A 23,552-nucleotide genomic window follows, 5' to 3' on the forward strand; every position below is an offset into this window, starting at 1 on the left:
GCCGTACATAAGTAATATGCTGTGCTGTGAGGTTAACACTGCAGTGGTTCAGCTCAATCTCCTGTCGCACAGTTCAGCCTATTTGCGATGCATCATCGTATATAGCACCCCACCGCCAATAAATGTGCATGAATGATGACGGTATTTATTTATACATTTGGGGCATATAGGCCTGGTAATTTTGTTCTTGCGCAATCTGTTTGAATAGTCTTTCACATTGATAGGTAGGTGTAGACATGGGTTACATTTGACCGCTTTTTCGGGAAGAATTTAGGTTAATATAAGCCTAACACACAGGCACACTGTCTGTTTGACATATCAGTGTTCAACATGCAAAACATCTCGGCTGCATATCCTCTGAACATTCTGACATTGCGAGACTACGGAGAACGTTCGTGGCATGTCGTTGTCCAAGAATTGAGCAGCCTCCTGATTCAGAATGTTTTATGTGGTCTTGTTAATCAATCGCATTTATAACAGTAGGCTATTTATTAGTATCAATAAAGACACTGGTGGCTCAAGTCACAGAGAGAGAGAGAGACTCGCAATGCCCGTGTGTTTTTAAACTAGAGATGTCAATCAATCTTAAATTCAGAATTTAAACCAATGATATTGCAGTACTCACAAATGCCCATCCTCCAAAGTTCTGCCCAACCAGGAAGTTAGAAGCCGACGGTGTCAGAGGTAGGTTTTAACTTTATGGAAACGCCACGTCGTATCTTTTGTAAAATAACACGATATCATCAGCACAAATATACTGATGTCACTTAACTTTGATTTTTCTCTGCCATAAGTCATTTATAAGATGGGGCAAATGGAAGCCGATACATGTTACTTTCACCCTTACTATTGCCTTTCTCTTGTTGACTGCATGCTTTACCAACAGTCACTGTCCGGGTATAGTTGATCAGCTAACCAGTGTGGTCATTTAGTGGACACGTCATATTATACTTATCATAAGTACTGTTTTACTTACCCTACTGAAGCCTACAATTCTCTGCATTTCTGTCTATAGCTTACTATACAACAGACTGTGATAGGAAATATAGGTAGTCTATTCGGTGTCAATAACCGTTTATTTTTGTCTCATCTCATACCAGACCATTGGCTAAGCTAAATAAGCGGGTTGTTTCCTTCAGTGGAAACTGCAACACACTCAGCTTCTCACAGGTTGTGGAGCCTGCCCTGGGACATGGGCACCTGTTTATTTTCATACACTGATCTTCTCTTGTATACACATCGATGCATTGTATACATTCCAGAGGACTGACGAGAGGTTACTAAAAGGCACCATGGACAGCAAAGAGGTGGGAGCCATGCTAGAGGAGTGTCACAGGGCTGCGTCTGCAGCAGGTCTGGTGGTTGTGGAGCCCACAGAGGAAGTCAAGCTCAACTTCCAAAGATACAGAGGTACTCCAGCAGAGGGTGCTCTTTGCCTAGTTCTAAAATTATGGCTGGGACAAAGTTTGTAGGTTTGCGGGGCCATAATGTGTTGTCAGGTGTTTAAATCTAGTGTAGAATAGGATTAAATACAAATCAAATAACTTACTTTGCCTTCCCGAGTTGCGCAGCGGTCTAAGGCACTGCATCGCAGTGTTGCAACGTCACAACAGCCTGGGGTTAGATCCAGTCACTAATGGCTGTGAGTGGTAGTGCCATAGGGTGGTGCACAATTGGCACAGCGTTGTCTGGGTTAGGGGAGGATTTGGCCAGGGGGGACTTTACTTGGCTCATTGCGCTCTAGCGACTTGTTGACTTCTCTCTTCAGTTGATCAGTTTTTTCCTCCGACACGTTGGTGTAGCTGGAACCACCGCTACCTCACCTGAGCGTAGTTTTCTGTCGGAGTAAACCCTCGAGGTTTACTGTTTGTTTTATTGCTCACATCTTTATGCAGGAGTTTGCATTCACTCGATATTGAGTGAGTTGAAAACAAAGGGGTTTGAGAGATCTTACAAAAAGGAAAGCCGTGTTTTTATATTATAAACGCCAGTAATGCAGATTTTGTCCATCTTCAGGAAACTCATTTGTGTGAAAAATTGTCTCTTTTTTTTCAGTCACAATAGGGAGATAGGCCTATCTCGGTCATGGATCAAACCATTCTGCTGGTGTTTTGACGCTTATCCACAAGTTGAAAGGCGACATTCTAGAATCTACATCTTCACAATGGGTCATTTGTTTTTTGTTTTTTGTACTTTTACACTTTTTTCTCCCCAATTTCATGACATCCAATTGGTAGTTACAGTATTGTCCCATCGCTACAACTCCCCTACGGACTTGTGATGGTCGAGAGCCATGCGTCCCCCGAAACACGACCCTGCCAAGCTGCACTGCTTCTTGACACACTGCTCGCTTAACCTGGAAGCCGTCCATACCATTGTGTCAGAGGAAACACCATCCAGCTGGTGACCTAAGTCAGCTTGCAGGCGTCCGGCCCGCCATAAGGGGTCGCTAGAGCGCGATGGGACAAGGAAGTACCGGCCAGCCAAACCCTCCCCTAACCCGGACGACGCTGGGCCAATTGTGCACCGCAGCCTGGAATCTAACCCGGGTCCATAGTGATGCGCCTTACACCGCTGCACCACTCAGGAGGACAATGCTATTTTCATCATCTGTAATGTGTATGGACATAACTCGAAGGTGCTCCAAATAAGACCCCTTTTTTCCCAAATTGCCAGAGAATTATAGGATTTACACAACAAATATTGAGACTTTTCTAAATCTCTCAGTGGATTTTAACGAAACACCTGATGACTCTGACTCATTCTAGGTGGAAAACGATCAGCAAAGCTCTCAAACTAGCAATATCATCAGAACATTATGCAAGGATCTCTCTGTTGATGATGCCTGGCATTATTTCAAGCCGGGTGCAAAGGGTTATACAGTGGCTCAAAAAAGTATTTAGTCAGCCACCAATTGTGCAAGTTCTCCCACTTAAAAAGATGAGGCCTGTAATTTTCATCATAGGTACACTTCAACTATGACAGACAAAATTAGAAAATAAAATCCAGAAAATCACATTGTAGGATTTGTAATGAATTTATTTGCAAATTATGGTGGAAAATAAGTATTTGGTCAATAACAAAAGTTTATCTCAATACTTTGTTATATACCCTTTGTTGGCAATGACAGAGGTCAAATGTTTTCTGTAAGTCTTCACAAGGTTTTCACACACTGTTGCTGGTATTTTGGCCCATTCCTCCATGCAGATCTCTAGAGCAGTGATGTTTTGGGGCTGTTACTGGGCAACACAGACTTTCAACTCCCTCCAAAGATTTTCTATGGAGTTGAGATCTGGAGACTGGCTAGGCCACTCCAGGACCTTGAAATGCTTCTTACGAAGCCACTCCTTCGTTGCCCGGGCGGTGTGTTTGGGATCATTGTCATGCTGAAAGATACAGCCACGTTTCATCTTCACAATGCCCTTGCTGATGGAAGGAGGTTTTCACTCAAAATCTCACGATGAATCTCACGATTCATTCTTTCCTTTACACGGATCAGTCGTCTTGATCCCTTTGCAGAAAAACAGCCCCAAAGCATGATTTTTCCACCCCCATGCTTCACAGTAGGTATGGTGTTCTTTGGATGCAACTCATCATTCTTTGTCCTCCAAACACGACGAGTTGAGTTTTTACCAAAAAGTTATATTTTGGTTTCATCTGACCATATGACATTCTCCCAATCTTCTTCTGGATCATCCAAATGCTCTCTAGCAAACTTCAGATGGGCCTGGACATGTACTGGCTTAAGCAGGGGGACACGTCTGGCACTGCAGGATTTGAGTCCTTGGCGGCGTAGTGTGTTACTGATGGTAGGCTTTGTTACTTTGGACCCAGCTCTCTGCAGGTCATTCACTAGGTCCCCCCGTGTGGTTCTGGGATTTTTGCTCACCGTTCTTGTGATCATTTTGACCCCACGGGGTGAGATCTTGCGTGGAGCCCCAGATCGAGGGAGATTATCAGTGGTCTTGTGGGGCTTCCATTTCCTAATAATTGCTCCCACAGTTGATTTCTTCAAACCAAGCTTCTTACCTATTGCAGATTCAGTCTTCCCAGCCTGGTGCAGGTCTACAATTTAGTTTCTGGTGTCCTTTGACAGCTCTTTGGTCTTGGCCATAGTGGAGTTTGGAGTGTGACTGTTTGAGGCTGTGGACAGGTGTCTTTTATACTGATAACAAGTTCAAACAGGTGCCATTAATACAGGTAACGAGTGAAGGACAGAGGATCCTCTTAAAGAAGTTACAGGTCTGTGAGAGACAGAAATCTTGCTTGTTTGTAGGTGACCAAATACTTATTTTCCACCATCATTTGCAAATAAATTCATAAAAAATCCTACAATGTGATTTTCTGGAGAGAAAAAAATTCATTTTGTCTGTCATAGTTGAAGTTTACCTATGATGAAAATTACAGGCCTCATCTTTTTAAGTGGGAGAACTTGCACAATTGGTGGCTGACTAAATACTTTTTTGCCCCACTGTATGTATGTATGTATGTATGTATGTATGTATGTATGTATGTATGTATGTATGTATGTATGTATGTATGTATGTATGTATGTATGTATGTATGTATGTTTCTTAATTCCATTATTTTACTTTTAGATTTATGTATTGGTGTGAATTGTTAGATACTACTGCACTGTTGGAGCTAGGAACACAAGCATTTCGCTACACCCGCAATAACATCTGCTAAATATGTGTATGTGATTTGAATTCTTCAACTATGAAGTCAGAGTTGTAGCCATTAAATGTGCCAACGAGCTGAAGTACCTTAGAGAAAAAGATTTGATGAGCGAATTTGAGCATTTCTGAAGGAAGATGATCTTTCTCAAGAAGAAGACTCTATTTAAATCTTTACAATTAGAACATCTTTATACAGATTTGGCAAAGGGTGCCTTTGTCAGACCAAGAGCTAAATGGATTGAAGAGGGGGAAAGAAACACCAGTTATTTTTAATTATCAACATTTATCAATTACTTTTATGAAAACCTTTACAACTCACAATTTCAGGGAGATGGTTGTGAAAGCTACATTTGCCACATTCAGAATTATGTCCCTGTAATTGAAGATGATTTCCACTCAGTTTTGCGATTCACCTGTGTCAATTGAAGAAATTGGAGAGGCTCTGAATTCAATGAAAAAAGGTAAATCACCTGGTCCTGATGGCCTGTCAGTTGAATTCCACATGCAGTTTTGGAAGTTACTAGAAGACCCTATTTTTAATATGTTTCAAAATTGCATTGAAAATGGTGAAATGGTCTCCACTATGAAACGGGACCTTATTTCACTGTTTCCGAAGCCTGGTAAAGACCCTTCTCTCATTGACAATTGGATACCAATTAATTTATGAAATATTGATTGCTCTGGTTTATGCCAAATGATTAAAGAAAGCAATAGATACCATTTATAAATTAGACTCAAACAGGATTTATGAAAGACAGTCACAAGTTCCAACATTCGTTTAGTCCTGAACCTTTTAGATTATTCAGATGCAATTGACTCGGATGCTGTTTTATTTTTGTACTTTTGTAAAGACGTTGAACATGAATTTCTCTTTCGGTCTCTGAAACTTATTGGTTAAGGTGAACATTTTTATCAAAGTCATTCACATATTTTACAAATATATAAATAGTTCTGTGATACCTTAATATATCCAAAAGATTCAGTATCAACACAGGTGTATGACAGGGATGCCCAATTTCACCCTTTTTATTCATTTTGGTAGTGGAACTTCTATCTCTAGATATTCTGAATAATGCAAACCTGCATGGCGTATCCATTTTTTAACAGAGAAATCCACATTTCCCAACTGGCTGACAATACTACTTTAAAAAAATAATAATTAAGACCAAGACCATGCCCTTAATGCTATCACGGCATTCTCTGTTGCATCTGGATTAAAACTGAATGTTTTCTAAATGTGAAATCTTATGTTTATATGACTCTGATGATAAAGAAATATAGAATATTCCTGTAAAGGACTGTTAAATATTTAGGAATACATCTATCCAAATATTTATGAATTTCTCTCCTAAAAAAAATGTAAAAATGTAAATTAATATATTTAATAATTGTCTACAAAGGGATTAAATCAAATATTATTGGTCACATTGTCACGCTCGTCGTAATGATTAGACCAAGGCGCAGCGTGAATAGAGTTCCATATATTTTAATAAAACTAAAACTCACCAAAACAATAAAGAACAAATGAAGTGTGACGCTACTGGTGTGCCCTCAGGCAACTACATGTAGACAAGATCCCACAACTAACAATGGGGAAAATGGCTACCTAAATATCATCCCCAATCAGAGACAACGATAAACAGCTGTCTCTGATTGGGAACCATATCAGGCCAACATAGATATGCAAAAACCCTAGATGACAAAAACCCTAGACATTCAACAACTAGAGTACCCACCCTAGGCACACCCTGACGTAACCAAAATATATAGAAAAACAGAGACTCTAAGGTCGGGGCGTGACGCACATACACATGGTTAGCAGATGTTAATGCGAGTGTAGCGAAATGCTTGTGTTTCTATTTCTGACAGTGCAGTAATATCTAACAAGTAATTAACAAATTCACAATGACTACCTTATACACACAAGTGTAAAGGGATGAATAAGAATATGTACATAAAATATATGGATGAGTGATGGCCGTGCGGCATATTGCAGTCGACGGTATAGAGTACAGTATATATGAGATGAGTAATGTAAGGTATGTAATCATTATATAAAGTGGCATTGTTTAAAGCGACTAGTAATGCATGTATTACATCCAATGATTCATTGTTAAAGTGGCTTGAGATTTGAGTCCGTATGTTGGCAGCAGCCACTCAATGTTAGTGATGTCTGTTTAACAGTCTGATAGCTGCTGTTTTTCAGTCTCTTGGTCCCAGCTTGATGCACCTGTACTGACCTCGCCTTTTGGGTGATAGCGGGGTGAACAGGCAGTGGCTCGGGTGGTTGTTGTCCGTGATGATCTTTATGGCCTTCCTGTGACATCGGGTGGTGAAGGTGCCCTGGAGGGCAGGTAGTTTGACCCCGGTGATGCGTTGTGCAGACCGCACTACCCTCTGGAGAGCCTTGCGGTTGAGGGCGGTGCAGTTACCGTACCAGGCTTTGATACAGCCTGACAGGATGCTCTCGATTGTGCATCTGTAAAAGTTTGGCAGTGTTTTCGGTGACAAGCCAAATTTCTTCAGCCTCCTGAGGTTGAAGAGGCGCTGTTTTCTCCTTCTTCACAATGCTGTCTGTGTGGGTGGACCATTTCAGTCCGATCACGGACAATCTATACTTGGAAGAGTGCTTCTGTCCAAGGCAGAGGGGCTGTCTCGCTTTGTGTACCCCTCATTATCTTTATTTGTAAATCCCTCGCCCTGTAAAGAGATCAACAAGACCTTTCTTGACTTCATCTGTAAAAATAGGTCTCACAAACTAAACAAGTAATTCCTCTCAAATAAAATATCTGGAAGGTCTGGAAATGTTGCATTTTGTTGATATAACACTTTCAATATAATTTGGTTGAAAAGATGTGTTGACAATACAGAATCCATTTGGTATTTCATTCCAAACAATGTGTTTAATAAATTGGGAGGTCTTCCGTTTTTATTGAAATGTAATTATATTCCTGAAAGATTAGCTGCGAAATTGGCTAGGTTTCACCAACAAGCTTTGATGTCCTTTTTGGATTGTATTTAGTAGTTTCTTGTTTATACCTGTGTTTTGTTGGACATGTTTGATGTAGGGATGTAAATTGTTAATTTAGTATAAAAAATGTAAAAAATACATTGGTGCCGCTGGCTTCCGGATTATGCGAGCGGGTGTCAAGAAGCGCGGCTTGGCGGGTCATGTTTCGGAGGACGCATGACCCGACCTTCGCCTCTCCCGATCCCGTTGGGGAGTTGCAGTGATGAGACGAGATCGTAATGACGGAAAAGTGGGTTAAAAATAACGATCATTTATTGTGAATGACCTTATCGCTTACTGTATAATGAACCCATAGATCTCAAATAGGCCCATTTTAACTTTAGAGTAGCTTTTAGGTATTCTCAAAGCATGATATTTAAGTACATTTTTCAACAACAAAAAAAACTTTTCTGTATTGTTTTTCTCTTCACCCATATTCTGTCCCCTAATTTCCAGAGTCCCTGTCAGTTGAACTGAGCATGCTACTGCAGGAGGCAGTGGCAATGAGGTGGCCATTTGTACCAGAGAAGTGGCAGTACAAGCAGTCCGTCACTTCCCAGGACAAAGTCAACTTGAAGGACGTCATTAGTCTGCATCTACCACAGCTACTGGTAATATGGCCCTACACGGCTGCCACTCATATCAAAGCAAAATCAAACAAAGCACTCCCTGATGAAGGCATGTGTGTTCTAAATGTGTCAATGGTAGACTAGGGTGACATGTGGGACGCAGGCTAAGATATATATTTTTAGAACTGTGTTTAATTTATATATCAACAAATATTATTTTGACTATTCTGATTCAAGATGCCCCCCCCAAAAAACAGCCATTTATCACAAAAAGACTGTCTTCAAAGTATTTTTTTTTAAACTTTTGATTCATTTTAATGTATCAGGCTCTGCTGAAGGCGTCCATCTTGGCCAGGGAACCCCAGTGGGCGGCAAGTGTGGTCTTCCTGATGGATCGGTTCCTGTATTGGACAGATGAGTCCAGCCGGCTGCTGAAGATCACCAAGCTCCTCCACAGACACTACCCAGGAACCCCCATCGCCCCCCAGCTGGTCATACGACAGGCCAGGGTCTATCTCAATGACGGTGAGTGAGGTCATCATTCTGCGAATTCAGACTATATTTCTCACAGATTGGTTGTTTACTGACGATATTAGAGTCCAGCACTTTATCATGCGGTGTCTCCATGCTGTGTATTGGAATACTAGTTATCTGTTTTTAATTTATTTACCATACTATCAAGATAAAGCTCCTTAACCTTTAAGTATAATTCCACCCCAATTGTATATTTTGAAAACGTGATTGCTGACAAGCATAACATGTTGCGAGTATGCCAACAATGGACTAATGAAACAAATACCAAAAAAATAGTTTTGGGGTGGAATTTTCCTTTAAGTATATTGCTTTGTATCATTTGTCATGCTTGTTGTCTCGTCCACAGGTAAACTCCAGAAGGCAGAGTACATACTGAGCAGTCTCATCAACACTAGTGGAGCAACAGGTAGGCTTACAGAATACAATTCTCTTACCATTTAATGTTCCCCCATGAGGGTCTGTGTCAACGTGCGTGTTTGAAATCTGCAGGTTGCTGGATATATCAGTCTGACAGCGATAGGACTCTCATCCAGGCGGTCAGTGTGCAAGTGCGTGGACAGGTTCTGCAGAAACTGGGTAAGGGAAGAAAGAGAGAGAGAGGATGTATAGCATTATGTCTACGCATCCTTCCCCCCCCATCTCTGAATTGTATGTTTCGTCTCAGGACTGTGGCTGGAGGCTGCTGAGCTGATCTGGACCTCCCTGGTCGGCTATTACGCTCTTCCTCAACCTGATAAAAAGGTGGAGCCTAAACATCCAGTGCACCCCAATGAATAACTGAATACTAAATCACGCACTCTGTGAACTGCTCATATTTTTCCTCCAGTGGTTTTAAAAACGACTTTATGAAGGTTTAATATGTGTTTAGTATGTGTTTTAACTCAGTATGCATTTTGATTTGTAGGGTATTGGAACGTCCCTTGGGATTCTGGCCAACATATTGGTGTCTATGAATGATGGCGACTTCCATGCATTTAAGACCAATCCGGGCATTGACTTGGTGAGCACTCAGTCTTTAACCAATGAAATCACTTGTGTTCTAAAGATACACATTGACGTCTGCGTAAGTTGTATGATTTATGTCGCTTTTCTAATGTCTCTGACCGCTACATGACCTCAGTGTATGCCTTTATGTCTGGAGTAGTGTTTCCTTGAGAACGATGGCCACCGTCTCCTCTCAGCAGCTGCGGCAGCTAAAATGGCGGTGGTGTACAGCCAGTATGCCTCACTGTACGTGTTAACCAATGTGGTGAGTCCTCTCTTTCTCTCTTTTGTGTTTGTCTTGGGGGTGGGGGAGGGGCGGTTGTCGTTGTGGTGGATAAGCGAGAAGTCTTCTAGAGAGGCTGGAGCTTACTGCTAGGTGAGCACTGTGACACAACTGCCTATTAACATAATACTAGATATTATGCTATGTCATTCTCTTTCTTTCTTTCTCTAGGTCACCCAAGGCACCTGTCTGTTGTCCTACAGTTTCTCAGTAGAATGCCCCCCCTCGGACAAACACTCCTTCCTCCTCCAGGCCAAGGAAGCCTTTGAGATCGGCCTACTTACCAAAACAGGGGGGGACATGGTCACCAGCAAACAGGAGCTCCACACATTCCTCAAGGCAGCCTACTCTCTGACTGTCAGTCACAAGTGGCTGGGCACCCCTCAGAAGACAGTGGACCAGGCCAGATTGGTATGCCGGGAGGCTTTGGAGAAGTTCTATGCCTACTGCCATGCAGACGGCCAACAGAGAGATGCTCTTTGCACTGGAGTTATGAGTCTGATAACCCAAGTGAAGATTCTATTGCGGGTCAATCCTTTCTTGAACTCAGACAAGGGGTCGTTTATCCCAGATAGCTATAGAGACGTGGTGGAAGAGCGAGCAGTGCGGTTCACTCTGGATGGTTTCTCCCAGGTGATGGGGAGGTTCAGGCAGTACCACACCTCAGTGTGTGAGGCCTCTGAGGCAAGCTGTAGGAGGAAATATGAAGGCCACCAGGCTGGACTCTGTATAACAGCACTGGGGACCACGGCAACGGCCCCTAACACAGAGTGTGCCACTGAGAACCACAAGCCCCAAAAAGCCACACATAAAGAAGAGTTACACAGAGACAAAGCACCATTTTGTTTAGCTCCAAGGTTACCTCAGGAACAGGAGCTCTGTACAACTCTGGGTAGCACTGAAGAGCTACCAAGCAATAGCTATAATAAAATGTCCCTCAAATCACTCAGTAGCAGCTTTGGGTCCTCATTTGAAAAAGTATCTTTGAACAGCACTGGTTCTCCCCTCAGCTGTAGTGGCAACAAAGGTGGCAGTGTTCCGGATAAGGTAAACATGGAGTATCTGTGCGATCCAAACTGTCTCACCGAGGTTAGTGAAGATGAGTTGGAAAATGGGTCAGAATCTAAAAGCAAGACCAGGAAAAGAGATATCAGAGCAAGCCTCAGTGCTCAGGCAGGATCCAACTCTTCCACCCGGGTCACTTCCTCATCATCCACCCACACCGGAAGTGATGTTGAGCAGTTTGAAATGATCGACGAACAGAGTCTAATAGAGACTGTGGAGACTGAGGAGGAGTGTCGCAGGTGTGGTGCGTCAGTGTCGGTGAGACCTACAGGAGACGGAGTAGTGACTCATCCAGAGTACCAAGACAAGTCGAGGACTTCCTCTTTTAGCTCCATTGGCGACAGCCTCGGCTCCCAGTCATCATGGCAGAAACTATCCCTATCTGACACATCCCGGGAGGCAGCTGCAGTACCACAAATAGGTTCTGCAGCCCCAGCAGCTGTAAATGAACACCGAGGTCCCGCCTCCTCGCAGGTAGTTCCGAACTTCAATGTGGATCAAGAAGCAGAAACGGAGGAAGACACTGGATCCGCTCACCCTTTTGGGCCTAACAGTGCTGCAGCGTATCACAGAAGACCTCCACAACTAGGATCTGAGGGCCTCATCCCAGAGCAGTGTCTCTCTACAGAGATAGACAGCTCCTATGAGATGGTGGAGAAAGAGATAGGACACATAGTCCACAACACTGAACCCTGTGCTGGAGAGAAGCAGATTCCCTCTCACCCAAACGCCTCATGCTATACCTGTCTAAAGCACGGCATCATGGGTGGTCTAGTGCCTGAGAACCAGTACGTTTTGACAGAGGAGGACTACATAGCCCTCCTGGCTGGGATGTGTCATGGCTGTATGTTAAAGAGACTGCAGAGTGACATGAAATTCAAGCTTGGGAAACAGAAAAGCGCCTACAGTGAGTTCCTTTTGCCTCGTAGTGTTATAGAAAATGTAAAGTCATGGTTGTTTTGTGTTTTTCAAGGTAAAAGGCAACTTGAAATAATTATTAAGTACTAATAAGATGAAATATACAAATGTAATGTTTACATACAGTTCAATGCTTTCAAAAGGTTTAATGCACCAACGGCCACTTCAGATGGAGGTTATTTAACATTAAGATTATGTTACATAAGATGCTCAATTTCTTGAACTTGTACTCGACTATCCTTAGACTGTGATGGAAATGACTCGGTTCTGAACATATACACTATTTCCAGCATACACAGTGGTTCATGGTGAACTTGACACCGGTTGCACTGAAGTTCACAAAACAGAAATGACAAGTTATTTATATTACATGGTAAAAAATTGTATTTTGCGTAGTAATAACCTCTAAAAAAAAAACTGTGTTCTTTTCTCCAGGTGCTCTCCTTCTGAAGTACTCCAGGGCCTCTGGATTGTGGACGTCCAGAGAGACCTATGTGTACATCGGAGAGCCAATAGGGAAGCAAGGCCAGCAGAGAATAGCATTATGGGTACAGTTTCTACACCAAGAGGAGAGGCTGAGTAGGTCAGTAGGGATAAATCAAGATTTAATTGAATCCAGCTTTGACACACAGAAACATCTGAATCCTAACTTCAGAGAGACTCACATTTTTGCACAGTCTCCCATCGACATTGATGCATGATTTTATGTTTTTGCAAAAGTAAACATTGTGTGCCCGTCTCGAGTTAGGATTGGGCCCTAACGTGAACATGTTCTCCGCGTTTTCATTTCCCCCTTCAGCTATGTGGGGAAGGAGTACCTAGAACCTAAGGGCATTCAGTTCCACCTGAGTGACGTGGAGAGGCAGATGACGGCCCAGTACTACGTGACAGAGTTTAACAAGAGACTCTACAAGGAGAAAGTGACCGCTCAGATCTTCTTCATCCCTTCAGAAGTGCTACTGGTAAGGCATTAACTAACGTCCCACGAATCATTGATTCATTGGTGATTGTAAGTGCTCTGATAGCCTGGGCCCAGATCTGTTTGAGCAACTCCATAGAAGTTGACTATACAGCACAAACAGGTCTGGGCCCAGGATAGTACTCTGTGGCTTAGCTTCCTGATGTATTATGCAATGAGGTGATTGACATTTTAATAACACCGTTCAAAATGAAATATTGCCATACTTTTCCAGACACCACCACACAAACACACACACACACACACACAACTAATATTTTTTATCATTTGATTTGCTTTTTTAATTAGCATTGGGACCTGTTGTGCCAAAGCCCACACTTCACCAAATCAAATTAAATAGAGCACATTTCATAACACAGTGAGTGCGCTTTACCCTAAGAAGAAAGAAACCAATCCAAAGAAAGAAACAAACTTCACCATGGTCATATTGAAAGATGGGATTTTTATTTTCTGATAGCTGCTTATTATGAAGGACTGTTTTTACTTGCTATGACTGATATGTGGTTGTTTTATCAGCCTTAGTTGAGTGCATTGACTGTAAGTCGCTCTGAATAAGTTTGTCGACTAAATTACCAAAACGTATTGTAAAATGTCATGTTTACACATCTTCAGAAGAAGTGAACCTTCCTCCTGTTTAGACAGCTGCTTGTTTTGTTTCAGATCTTGGAGGGGGATGAGGTGGTGGACTGTGTGACAGTGGAGCCCTACATGCTGGGGGACTTTGTGAAGCTCACCAACAACACAACTAAAGTGGACAAGCGGTTCAAGGCGTCAGAATATGGAATCGCTTTCGGCCATTTCACCTACCAGTTCTCTGGATGCCAAGAGGTTGTTGTCGACCTACAAGGTGTGTGTGTGCGTGTGCAGTGTGCGTGTGTCTGTCTATGCCTCAGGTGACTATAACGTTCATTTGTTGAATCTTATAATTCAGCATTTTAGATTACATTTTCTATATGTCACTAAATGTTTTTCTCTTTTTTCCCCAGGGTGGGTGACCGCCAATGGGAAGGGGCTGACGTACCTCACAGACCCTCAGATCCACTCTCTCAGGACCCCTAAAGGTGCCACCAACTTCGCTGAGAGGGGGGTCAGTTATTTCCTAAAGGACCAGCATGGACCAGAATGCAACAGTATCTGTGACCTACTGTCACTGGGCAAACTGCAGTAACATACGTCTTGAAAACAGTGACGTCTACTCCAGATAGAGATGTGTGTTTGCTTGGGGCTCCTTGACAACTCTCGAACAACATATTGTTTTGGCCTAAAACATGTGCATTGCGATCCCCTACTACAATGCACAATGCACATTCTGACCTATTAGACATGGGCTGATCCTGTGGTGAAAACAGCAGTGTAGTGAAGCACATTCGGTAGCATGTGATTTCATTTCTAGAAGTGAGAATTGCCTGCCCCGTTTACCAACCACAACCAGTTCTGTTATAATCAGGCCGTACTGTATTTTCAATGTACTGTAAATGTTTTTGTGACCCTTGATACCACTCTGGTTTATGTATTTATTACCTAAGGCCTGCGCTCTGTTGTAGCACACACAGTTTTATTAAATTGACATTGATCTGTTTTAATTGCTTTTGAATTGATTACATCGTATCACAGAAATGAAAGATGAACCTGCTACTGTGTATCCGTTCACCTGTCTCTAGACCAAACACTGGATGGATTGTTGCTCGACTGATTCGACCAAACAAGGAAGTAACATCCATTGGTCTGGTTAGATTAGCCAGAATAGCACCTGACACTCACCACAAACAAATGAGGCGCCAAATGATTTGTTAATTCAATGTTACTTGATCACATCTCGCTGAGTGAACCAGGGATGTATTCATTAGGCACCAAATGGAAGAAAACTGAAACAGGGAGGGGCTACTTAGATTTGTCCAATAAGAAATACTAATTTTGTTTTAAAACATTTACAGTTGTGTGCCCTAATGGATACAAATCAGAATGACTTACACAATATTCACTAGGCATAAGTTCAGGCGCTCTAGTTCTTTGCATCAGGTGACTTGCCCACCCCCCTGGATCATATGACCGTGGTGTCACAGATGGTGCTAATAGTGCTTGAGACCTGTTTTATTCCATTACATGTTTTACTAGCTTCCTCCTTCAACAATGGTTATTTACACAATCTTGTCCTCTCCCCTGAACGGCTATACACAGGAAACAGAATACAGTACTTACAGTGGGGGCGAGGGGTTGAGGTACCGATCAAGTACAGTTAAAACAATATAGAAATATACCTATGACAGCAAAAAACAATCCATACAAAATGCCATCTTTAGACCTATCACCCTCCATATATCCACATATTCATTCAGATCAGACGGCTATATCCTGAAGTTATATTGCTCAGGTACTGTCACGTAACGCATTATTATATGGCTCTCATCAAGATAAGATAACAGCCTTCACAGTGCATTATCTTAGCCTGGCCCATGGAAACATTCCTTAGTCTCATAGGACAGGGGTTTCTGGGCCTCTGGTGAGATTGAAAACCTGGCACCTGTGCTGATCTAGGATTTGGAGCCTCGGTGTGTACTGTTTATAAGGAAGTGACTTTGCACTCCAACAGCAGTCCCGTCTGTTTGTTGGCGTGAGTGTGTGTGACATTTGGAAGCATGAGGACCTTCGTGTTGTTGATGTGCCTTGCAGTGGGCTGCCTGGCTCAGGCACCTCATCCGTGCAGTAAGTAAAAGACAGAGAAATTGTATTGTAAATTGAGTTGTTAACCTAAGAGTGTGTTATGAATGCCTGACCCCCAGTCAAAGATTAGCTCCTGTGTACAGCATAGTCCTGATTTAACACCTGTGCATTGTACTGGAGGCAGCGCAGAGCTGTAAAAGTCATGTGATGGTAATTAAGGTGGATGTTTTCTTCTATGTTTATAATGTATAGTCCACTTTTACGGCTAAATTGTCCGTTTAGCAAAACAATGGATAAATGTTTCACTTGTTACCAATAAAACACATTTCCCTTGCTCAGGGTCTCCCCCTCTTCTGACTGGAGCCATGTCAGTGGTAAGTCTGTTTGTTTCTCCATAGTAGGTGGGAATATGGGAGTTCCCATAGCAATTAATTTTATTTATCAGTTATTTTACCAGGTAAGTTGACTGAGAACACGTTCTCATTTGCAGCAACGACCTGGGGAATAGTTACAGGGGAGAGGAGGGGGGATTAATGAGCCATTTGTAAACTACAATAACATCAGATGGAACATTTTGACAAATACTATAAATATTTAGAAAATCTTGATATCCTGCCTTATATACTGAACAAAAATGTAAACGCAACATGTAAAGTGTTGGTCCCATGTTTCATGAGCTTAAATAAAAGATCTGAAGTGTTCTGTACGCACAAAAAGCTTATTTCTCTCAGATTTTGTGCACAAATTTGTTTACTTCCCTGTTAGTAACCATTTCTCCTTTGCTAAGATGTATTTTATGTTACTTAACTAGGCAAGTCAGTGAAGAACAAATTCTTATTTTCAATGACGGCCTAGGAACAGTGGGTTAACTGCCTGTTCAGGGGCAGAACGACAGATTTGTACCTTGTCAGCTCATGGGTTTGAACTTGCAACCTTCCGGATGCTAGTCCACCGCCCTAACCACTAGGCAACCCTGCCGCCCCAAGATAATCCATCAACCTGACAGGTTAATGCTGATTAAACAGAATGATCATTACACAGGTGCACCTTGTGCCGGGGACAATAAAAGGCCACTCTAAAATGTGCAGTTTTGTCACAGAACACAATGTCAGAAGTGTAAAGTTTTGAGGGAGCGTGCAATTGGCATGCTGACTACAGGAATGTCCCGCAGAGCTGTTACCAGAGAATTTTATGTTAATTTCTCTACCAACGTCGTTTTAGAGAATTGACGTCCAATCGGCTTCACAACCGCAGACCACGTGTTTGGCGTTGTGTGGGCAATCGGTTTGCTGATGTCAACGTTGTGAACAGAGAGCCCCATAATGGGGCTATGGTATGGGCATGCGTAAGCTACAGACAATGACCATAAATTGTATTTTATCGATGGCAATTTCAATGCACAGAGATACCGTTCCAACAGGACAACCACCCTAAGCACACAGCCAAGACAATGAGTCCCATTGCCGTGCCATTCATCACTTCATGTTTCAGCATGATTATGCACGGCCCCATGTCGCAAGGATCTGTACATATCTGTACTCACCAGACATGTCACCCATTGAGCATGTTTGGGAGGCTCTGGATCGACGTGTAGGACAGCGTATTCCAGTTGCCGCCAATATCCAGCAACTTCGCATAGCCATTGAGGAGGAATGGGATAACATTCCACAGGCCACAATCAACAGCCTGATCAACTCTATGTTAAGGAGATGTGTCGTGCTGCATGAGGCAAATGGTGGTCACACCAAATACAGACTGGTTTTCTGATCCACGCCTCTACCTTTTTTTTTTAAAGGTATCTGTGACCAACAGATGCAGATCTGTATTCCCAGTCATCTGAAATACATAGATTAGGGCCTAATCATTTTTTTCAATTGACTTATTTCCTAATATGAACTGAAATTGTTGCATGTTGCGCTTATATCTTTGTTCAGTGTGTGATATATACAGTGCATTTTCTGAAAGTATTCAGACCCCTTACCTTTGACACGTTTTGTTACGATACAGCCTTATTCTGAAATGGATTCAATTGTTTTTTTCCTCTCGTCAATCTACACACAATGACAAAGCAAAAACTTTTTTTTTTTTGACCTTTTGCTTATTTATGAAAAATAAGAATCAGAAATAACTTATTTACATAAGTATTCAGACCCTCTGCTGTGAGACTCGAAATTGAGCTCAGGTTTATTTAGATGTTTCTACAACTTGGAGTCCACCTGTGGTAAATTCTATTGATTGGACATGATTTGGAAAGGCCCCCAATCTATTTAAGGTCCCCCAATTGACAATGCATGTCAGAGCAAAAACCAAGCCATGAGGTCGAAGGAATTGTCCGTAGAGCTCCGATACAGGATTGTGTCAAGGCACAGATCTGGGAAAGGGTACCAAAATGCTGCAGAAACGTTTAAGGTCCCCAGGAACACAGTGGCCCCCATCATTCTTAAATGGAAATGGCCAGAAGGAAGCCACTCCTCAGTAAAAGGCACATGACAACCCACTTGGAGTTTGTCAAAAGGCACCTAAAGGACTCTCAAACTCTGGTCTGATGAAACCAAGATTGAACTCTTTGGCCTGAATGCCAAGCTTCAAGTCGGGAGGAATCCTGGTACCATCCCTACGGTGAAGCATGGGGGTGGCATTATCATGCTGTGGGGATGTTTTTCAGCAGCAGGGACTGGGAGACTACTCTTTTCCTCGATCCTGACTAAAGTACAGAGATCCTTGATGAAAACCTGCTCCAGAGCGCTCAGGCCCACAGACTGGGGCGAAGGTTCACCTTCCAACAGGACAACAACCCTAAGCACACAGCCAAGACAATGCAGGAGTGGTTTCGGGACAAGTCTCTGAATGTCGTTGAGTGGCCCAGCCAGAGCCCGGACTTGAATCTGACCGAACATCTCTGGAGAGACCTGAAAATGTGCCATCGACGCTCCCCATCCAACCTGACGGAGCTTGAGGATCTGCAGAAAGAGCCAAAAGAGGTGCGCCAAGCTTGTAGGGTCATACTCAAGTAGACCCGAGGCTGTAATCGCTGCCAAAGGTGCTTCAACAAAGTACTGAGTAAAGGGTCTGAATACTTATGTAAATGTTATATTTATTTATTTTTTTACAAGAAATTCTAAAAACCTGTTTCTGCTTTGTCATTATGGGTTATTGTGTGTAGATTGAGGGGGGAAACTATTTAATCCATTTTAGAATAAGGCTGCAGTGGTGTAAAGTACTTAAGTTGTTTTTTGGGGTAACTGTACTTTACTTAACTATTTATATTTTTGACTACGTTAACTTTTACTAAACTACATTCCTGAAGAAAATATTGTACTTTTTACTCCAAAAGTACTCGTTACATTTTGAATGCTTAGCAGGACAGGAAAATTGTCAAATTCACACACTTATAAACCAAACATCCCTGGTTTTCCCTACTGCCTCTGATCTGGCGGACTCACTGATCACGCATGCTTCGTTTACAAATTATGTTCGAATGTTGGAGTGCCGTTGGCATTCCGTAACTAAAAAAACAAGAAAATGGTGCCATCTGGTTTGCTTACTATAAGGAATTTGAAATGATTTATACTTTTGATACTCAAGTATATTTTAAACTAAACGCTTTTAGACTTTTACTCAAATAGAATTTCACTGGGTGACTTTTACTTGAGTCATTTTCTATTAAGGTATTCTTGCTTTTACTCAAGTATAACAGTTGGGTACTTTTTCCACCACTGTAAGACTGTAACTTAAGAAAATTAGGAAAAAGTCAAAAGAGGTCTAAATATTTTATGAATATACAGTATATGAAGAAAAAAACAGAAAATACAAATTTGGTTTAGAAAATATATATATATATGCAAATAGTATATGCTATATATCTCACATTCCTGTCTTTTCAGGCAAATGAGAAGGTTAATGCATATGCAAAATACGACTATGACGCGTTAGGCGAGCGTATCCGCTTCAAGGAGATGGGATCTTATGAGAACAAGACATTCGGCCTGGATGCCCTTCTGCTCTTCAGAGAGGTAACAAACACTTATTCACAACAACAACCGTGTATTCAATACAACATACTGGCACACAACTCACAGCCATGCACATTCAATTTATTCATATAAAAACAGAGCTACATTGTTAGAAAAATAATGGTTTCCTACAACAAAAAACAATACGCCTGCCATGAAACAGATGCTTATCCCCAACGTCTTCCAGGGCGTCATGTATACGATTAACCACAAGAACCGTACATGTAAGAAGGAGAGGCTGAATAAGGAGGACTTCCACCCCATGGAGATCCCTGCAGATGCTGCTCTGCTGGGGCAGGTGATCCTAGGGAGCTCCTCTGGTCCAGGACAGGGTCTGCTGGTCAACACCTGGTATGGAGAACGTGCAACCCCAACTGGTGGTAAGGGGCTTGGCATGCAGTTGGTTTAAATGTTGCCTTTCATTTGTGAGCTTCCTCTTACTGAGGAACAAACTAAATCAAATGTCATTTGTCACATGCGCAAAATACAACAGGTGAAATACAACACCTTTACTGTGAAATTCTTTTTTTTTAAGTAAGAAAAAATTGCTAAATAAACTAAAGGCAAAATAGTAACACAATAAAATAACAATAGAGGCTAGATACAAAGGGTACCGGTACTGAGTCAATGTGCAGGGGTACGGGTTAGTCGAGGTAATTGAGGTAATATGTACAGCACCAGTCAAAAGTTTGGGAACACCTACTCATTCAAGGGTTTTTCTTTATTTCTACTATTTTCTACATTGTAGAATAATATGAAGACATCAAAACTATGAAAGAACACATGGAATCATGTAGTAACCAAAAAAGTGTTAAACAAATTAAAATATATATTTGAGATTATTCAAAGTAGCCACTCTTGACAGCTTTGCCCACATTTAGGCCGGTTACCTTGGTGTTCTAGGGCACAGGCACTATGGTGGTCTGCTTGAAACATGTAGGTATTACAGACTCGGTCAGGGAGAGAATCATTCCTAGCAACCTTTTTTTTATGGCAATTAAGTTTTTTGTGATTTTGTGTTCTCAAATCAAATTTCTGCTCCCTGATTTTGTTTATCTGATTGATAAATTTAATCTTCAGGTAAAGACAAGTGGTTGAGCACCTTCACTGAGTTTGGCTGCATACCTGTCAGCACTACGTACTACACGGACAAGACTGGCTGGGTGCTTACAACGTAAGTGTGTATATTATTGGGCAGTGTGTAAAATATGACTGGTTTTTATTTTTAAATGGCTGGATTTTTTGCTCTACTGACAACGCTATAATAGTAATATTTGACATCAATATATAGTCTTGTAGACCTATGTAGTGTTTGTTACATATCCTCATTCTGAGGAAGTTCCTCAGTCCATTTTGTGTTCCAAAAAATTCAAAAGAATGTCTTCATTAGCTAGTTTGACACTTCTGGAAACATCAAAATCCATAATTTCTATATAAAAGTTGAATGAATTATTAATGATTAGTACTTTCATAATTATCCCGAAGCATGGATTTGACTTTCGTTAAATCTACAGATTAGATATCCATTATGCTATGTGATAATTCTGTTTATTTCTTTTCACTTACAGCTTCTTCAACATTGTTGTTGGGATCGATGACCCCCAGCAGTTCTTCCCTCCTAAGTTTTGTCAGGGCGCTAAACTGGATGCGACTGCAGATGCAGCCAACTTCTACAGCATTTTTAAAAACATAAACTAACCGACCAGGTCCTTCATTTTCTTTTCTTATGAGATTCTCACACAACTATTGCTTATTTTTAACCTGTGATAAATGTTTTAATGAATTTATAAATAATTATAAAAAGGGATAACTCATTAATGTATAAGAAAAGGGTTAAACCATGAATTAGAAAAAAATTCCAGTACTGACCATGTAACATATGTGAACATTTTACCTTTGACAAATGTTAATTGCTTTCCTTACTACATATAGGCCTTGGAAATGTAAACTTGCACTGTGAACTGTCCTTCTGAATAAAATGTCAAGTCTACAGTAATTGTTCTATAGTATAGTTGGACAGCTCTTCACAAGACCTCTGTTCATATCGTGTAGACAAAGAAAGAAATGTGTGCATCTTTTGTCTAGATAAAAGTTGGTCAGTTGTATCAAGAAATGAATTATTTATTACAGTCACATCAAAGATGTTCACTCCCTGACTATGCAGACATACACAAACAACTATCTACTGTGCTACAGGATGAGCTGTAACTTGGTAGCAGTAATAAGTTACTCCCCTTAACTCTCCCACCTCCTGCACCCCCACATCGGCAACCATCCTCCCCAGCTCCTGGCCCTCTTTCTCCAGCCACAACATTCTGGCATCAGGGTCCTCATCTGAGAACTGAAGGAGAGACCCAGAGTCCCTCAACACCTTTAGGCACTGCTTAAGCACTTGACTGGCCTTGGCTCCACCTTCCCTCGACCTTAGCAAGGCATCTATGGTGCCCTTGTCTAGAATGAGGTCTAGGCTCTCAGAACCAAAGTGTCTGTGGAGATGAGTGCAGTCCAGTTCTAAGAAGTCCAGCTTAGAGGAAGTGTTCTGAGGTTGCAGGCCTTTGGTTTCTGTGTGTTCCTGCATAAGGCGCACAGCAATAGCGGAGATGTCAGCGCAGGTCACCTGCACTGGCCAGGGAGAGTATCTGTATATGCAGGGTCCCAGGGCAGAGGTACCACAACCCATGTCCAGAACATGTAGGGCATCAGAGTTGTGCTGTGAATGCAGCATAGGCAAGATGAATTCCCGGATTGCGTCGAAACCAAAGAACCACTCAAAATTCTTGAAGTTGGTTGCCTTGCTGTTTTCTGTGTAGAACCGGTCCCATGTTGCTTTCTTGTCCATGTTGTTGATAAGTTCAGCTACAGAAGTAGGGACAAACGAGGGTGAATGTCAGGAAGAGAAAAAAGACATACTAGCAGTATTATATTTTTGTCAGTTCATGAGTTTCCTTAAAATAACATTTCATAGAACAAATTAGAGCGCCTAAAATATTGTTAGTATCGAGCTAACGTTAACAATGAGTATCTAGCTATGGTAGCTAACTAAAACTTAGCTGTGGAGATTAGCACAAACAAGCTAACTTGACCAACCTGTGCTCAAATTACATTTCATCAGTGAACGTGGGTATTTGCATACAAAAATAAATGCCTTTGAATTTAACCTGTATTTAACTGGGCAAATCAGTTAAGAACATTTGTTTTCAATAACGGCCTAAATTACCGGGGAGCAGTGGGTTAACTGCCTTGTTCAGGTGCAGAACGACAGATTTTTACATTGTCAGCTCAGGGATTCGACACAGCAACCTTTCAGTTACTAGTCCAACGCACTAGCCTACCTGCCACCCAAAATCAATGAATCAAGAGAGCAAGCCACTGTCTAGCTGTATATAGCAAGTAAGATAGCTAGCTAGCTTGCAGCCACCATAGAGGTCAACTGTTAGCTAGCATTAAAAAGCCATGCGTTAGTTTGTTTGCATCAACTCATTTTACAAGACCAATAAATCGAGACATACTTGTAAGACTGGAGTGGTGCCTTACACGTGTGTTTGCAATTAACCTCCCTAACCTCCTTGGCGACAGGATGTTTAAAATCAGCGCCATGATTCGTATCTCTCCTAGAAATCCTCCCTCATGCACTGCTGAACAGCAAGCGAACTGCTGTGTGCGCAGTGGAGGGCAACTGAGCATGCGTCGACCATGGAAACAAGTATGCGGAATGACAGTAGAAGCATTTCACGGGTTTCCTTTGTATGAAAGATGAGCAACCCAAATTCAAGACATGTACAGACAACAAGAACATGACATTCACGCAAGCATGTAAATACTGCATTGCATATTGCTGTTATGCCAGTTGAAATGTA

The 23,552-nt window shown here is 41.8% G+C and overlaps 3 protein-coding genes across 7 annotated transcripts; 2 read left to right on the forward strand and 1 right to left on the reverse strand.

The window, feature by feature from the left end:
• Window positions 1-15: 15 nt before the first annotated feature.
• Window positions 16-14,604, forward strand: alpk1 (alpha-kinase 1). Of its 2 annotated transcripts, none has more exons than XM_024434865.2 (15): window positions 16-141; window positions 645-684; window positions 1,263-1,410; window positions 8,146-8,300; window positions 8,585-8,783; window positions 9,139-9,198; window positions 9,282-9,368; window positions 9,457-9,533; window positions 9,697-9,792; window positions 9,937-10,041; window positions 10,231-12,031; window positions 12,478-12,625; window positions 12,842-13,004; window positions 13,682-13,868; window positions 14,008-14,604. In XM_024434865.2, exons 3-15 carry the CDS (start codon window positions 1,293-1,295, stop codon window positions 14,187-14,189), a joined length of 3,378 nt encoding a protein of 1,125 aa, XP_024290633.1. In that variant the 5' UTR covers window positions 16-141; window positions 645-684; window positions 1,263-1,292; the 3' UTR covers window positions 14,190-14,604. The 2 variants fall into 2 exon arrangements, with proteins under 2 accessions (XP_024290633.1, XP_024290632.1); XM_024434864.2 differs by having other exon boundaries at window positions 17-141; window positions 619-684.
• Window positions 14,605-15,565: 961 nt separating this feature from the next.
• epdl1 (ependymin-like 1) lies at window positions 15,566-21,685 on the forward strand. The gene is made up of 6 exons (XM_024434873.2): window positions 15,566-15,724; window positions 16,022-16,056; window positions 19,567-19,695; window positions 19,883-20,075; window positions 20,776-20,869; window positions 21,264-21,685. Exons 1-6 carry the CDS (start codon window positions 15,658-15,660, stop codon window positions 21,391-21,393), a joined length of 648 nt encoding a protein of 215 aa, XP_024290641.1. The 5' UTR covers window positions 15,566-15,657; the 3' UTR covers window positions 21,394-21,685.
• A 113-nt stretch (window positions 21,686-21,798) lies between these two features.
• cskmt (citrate synthase lysine methyltransferase) lies at window positions 21,799-23,482 on the reverse strand. Of its 4 annotated transcripts, none has more exons than XM_024434871.2 (2): window positions 23,230-23,482; window positions 21,799-22,551 (listed from the first exon to the last, which is right to left on the reverse strand). In XM_024434871.2, exon 2 carries the CDS (start codon window positions 22,532-22,534, stop codon window positions 21,878-21,880), a length of 657 nt encoding a protein of 218 aa, XP_024290639.1. In that variant the 5' UTR covers window positions 22,535-22,551; window positions 23,230-23,482; the 3' UTR covers window positions 21,799-21,877. The 4 variants fall into 4 exon arrangements, with proteins under 4 accessions (XP_024290639.1, XP_024290638.1, XP_024290640.1 ...); XM_024434870.2 differs by having other exon boundaries at window positions 23,205-23,423; XM_024434872.2 differs by lacking the exon at window positions 23,230-23,482 and adding an exon at window positions 22,913-23,191.
• Between the last annotated feature and the right edge of the window lie 70 nt (window positions 23,483-23,552).

This window comes from Oncorhynchus tshawytscha, linkage group LG10 (assembly GCF_018296145.1).
Source record: "Oncorhynchus tshawytscha isolate Ot180627B linkage group LG10, Otsh_v2.0, whole genome shotgun sequence".
In the NCBI taxonomy this organism is placed as follows: domain Eukaryota; kingdom Metazoa; phylum Chordata; class Actinopteri; order Salmoniformes; family Salmonidae; genus Oncorhynchus; species Oncorhynchus tshawytscha.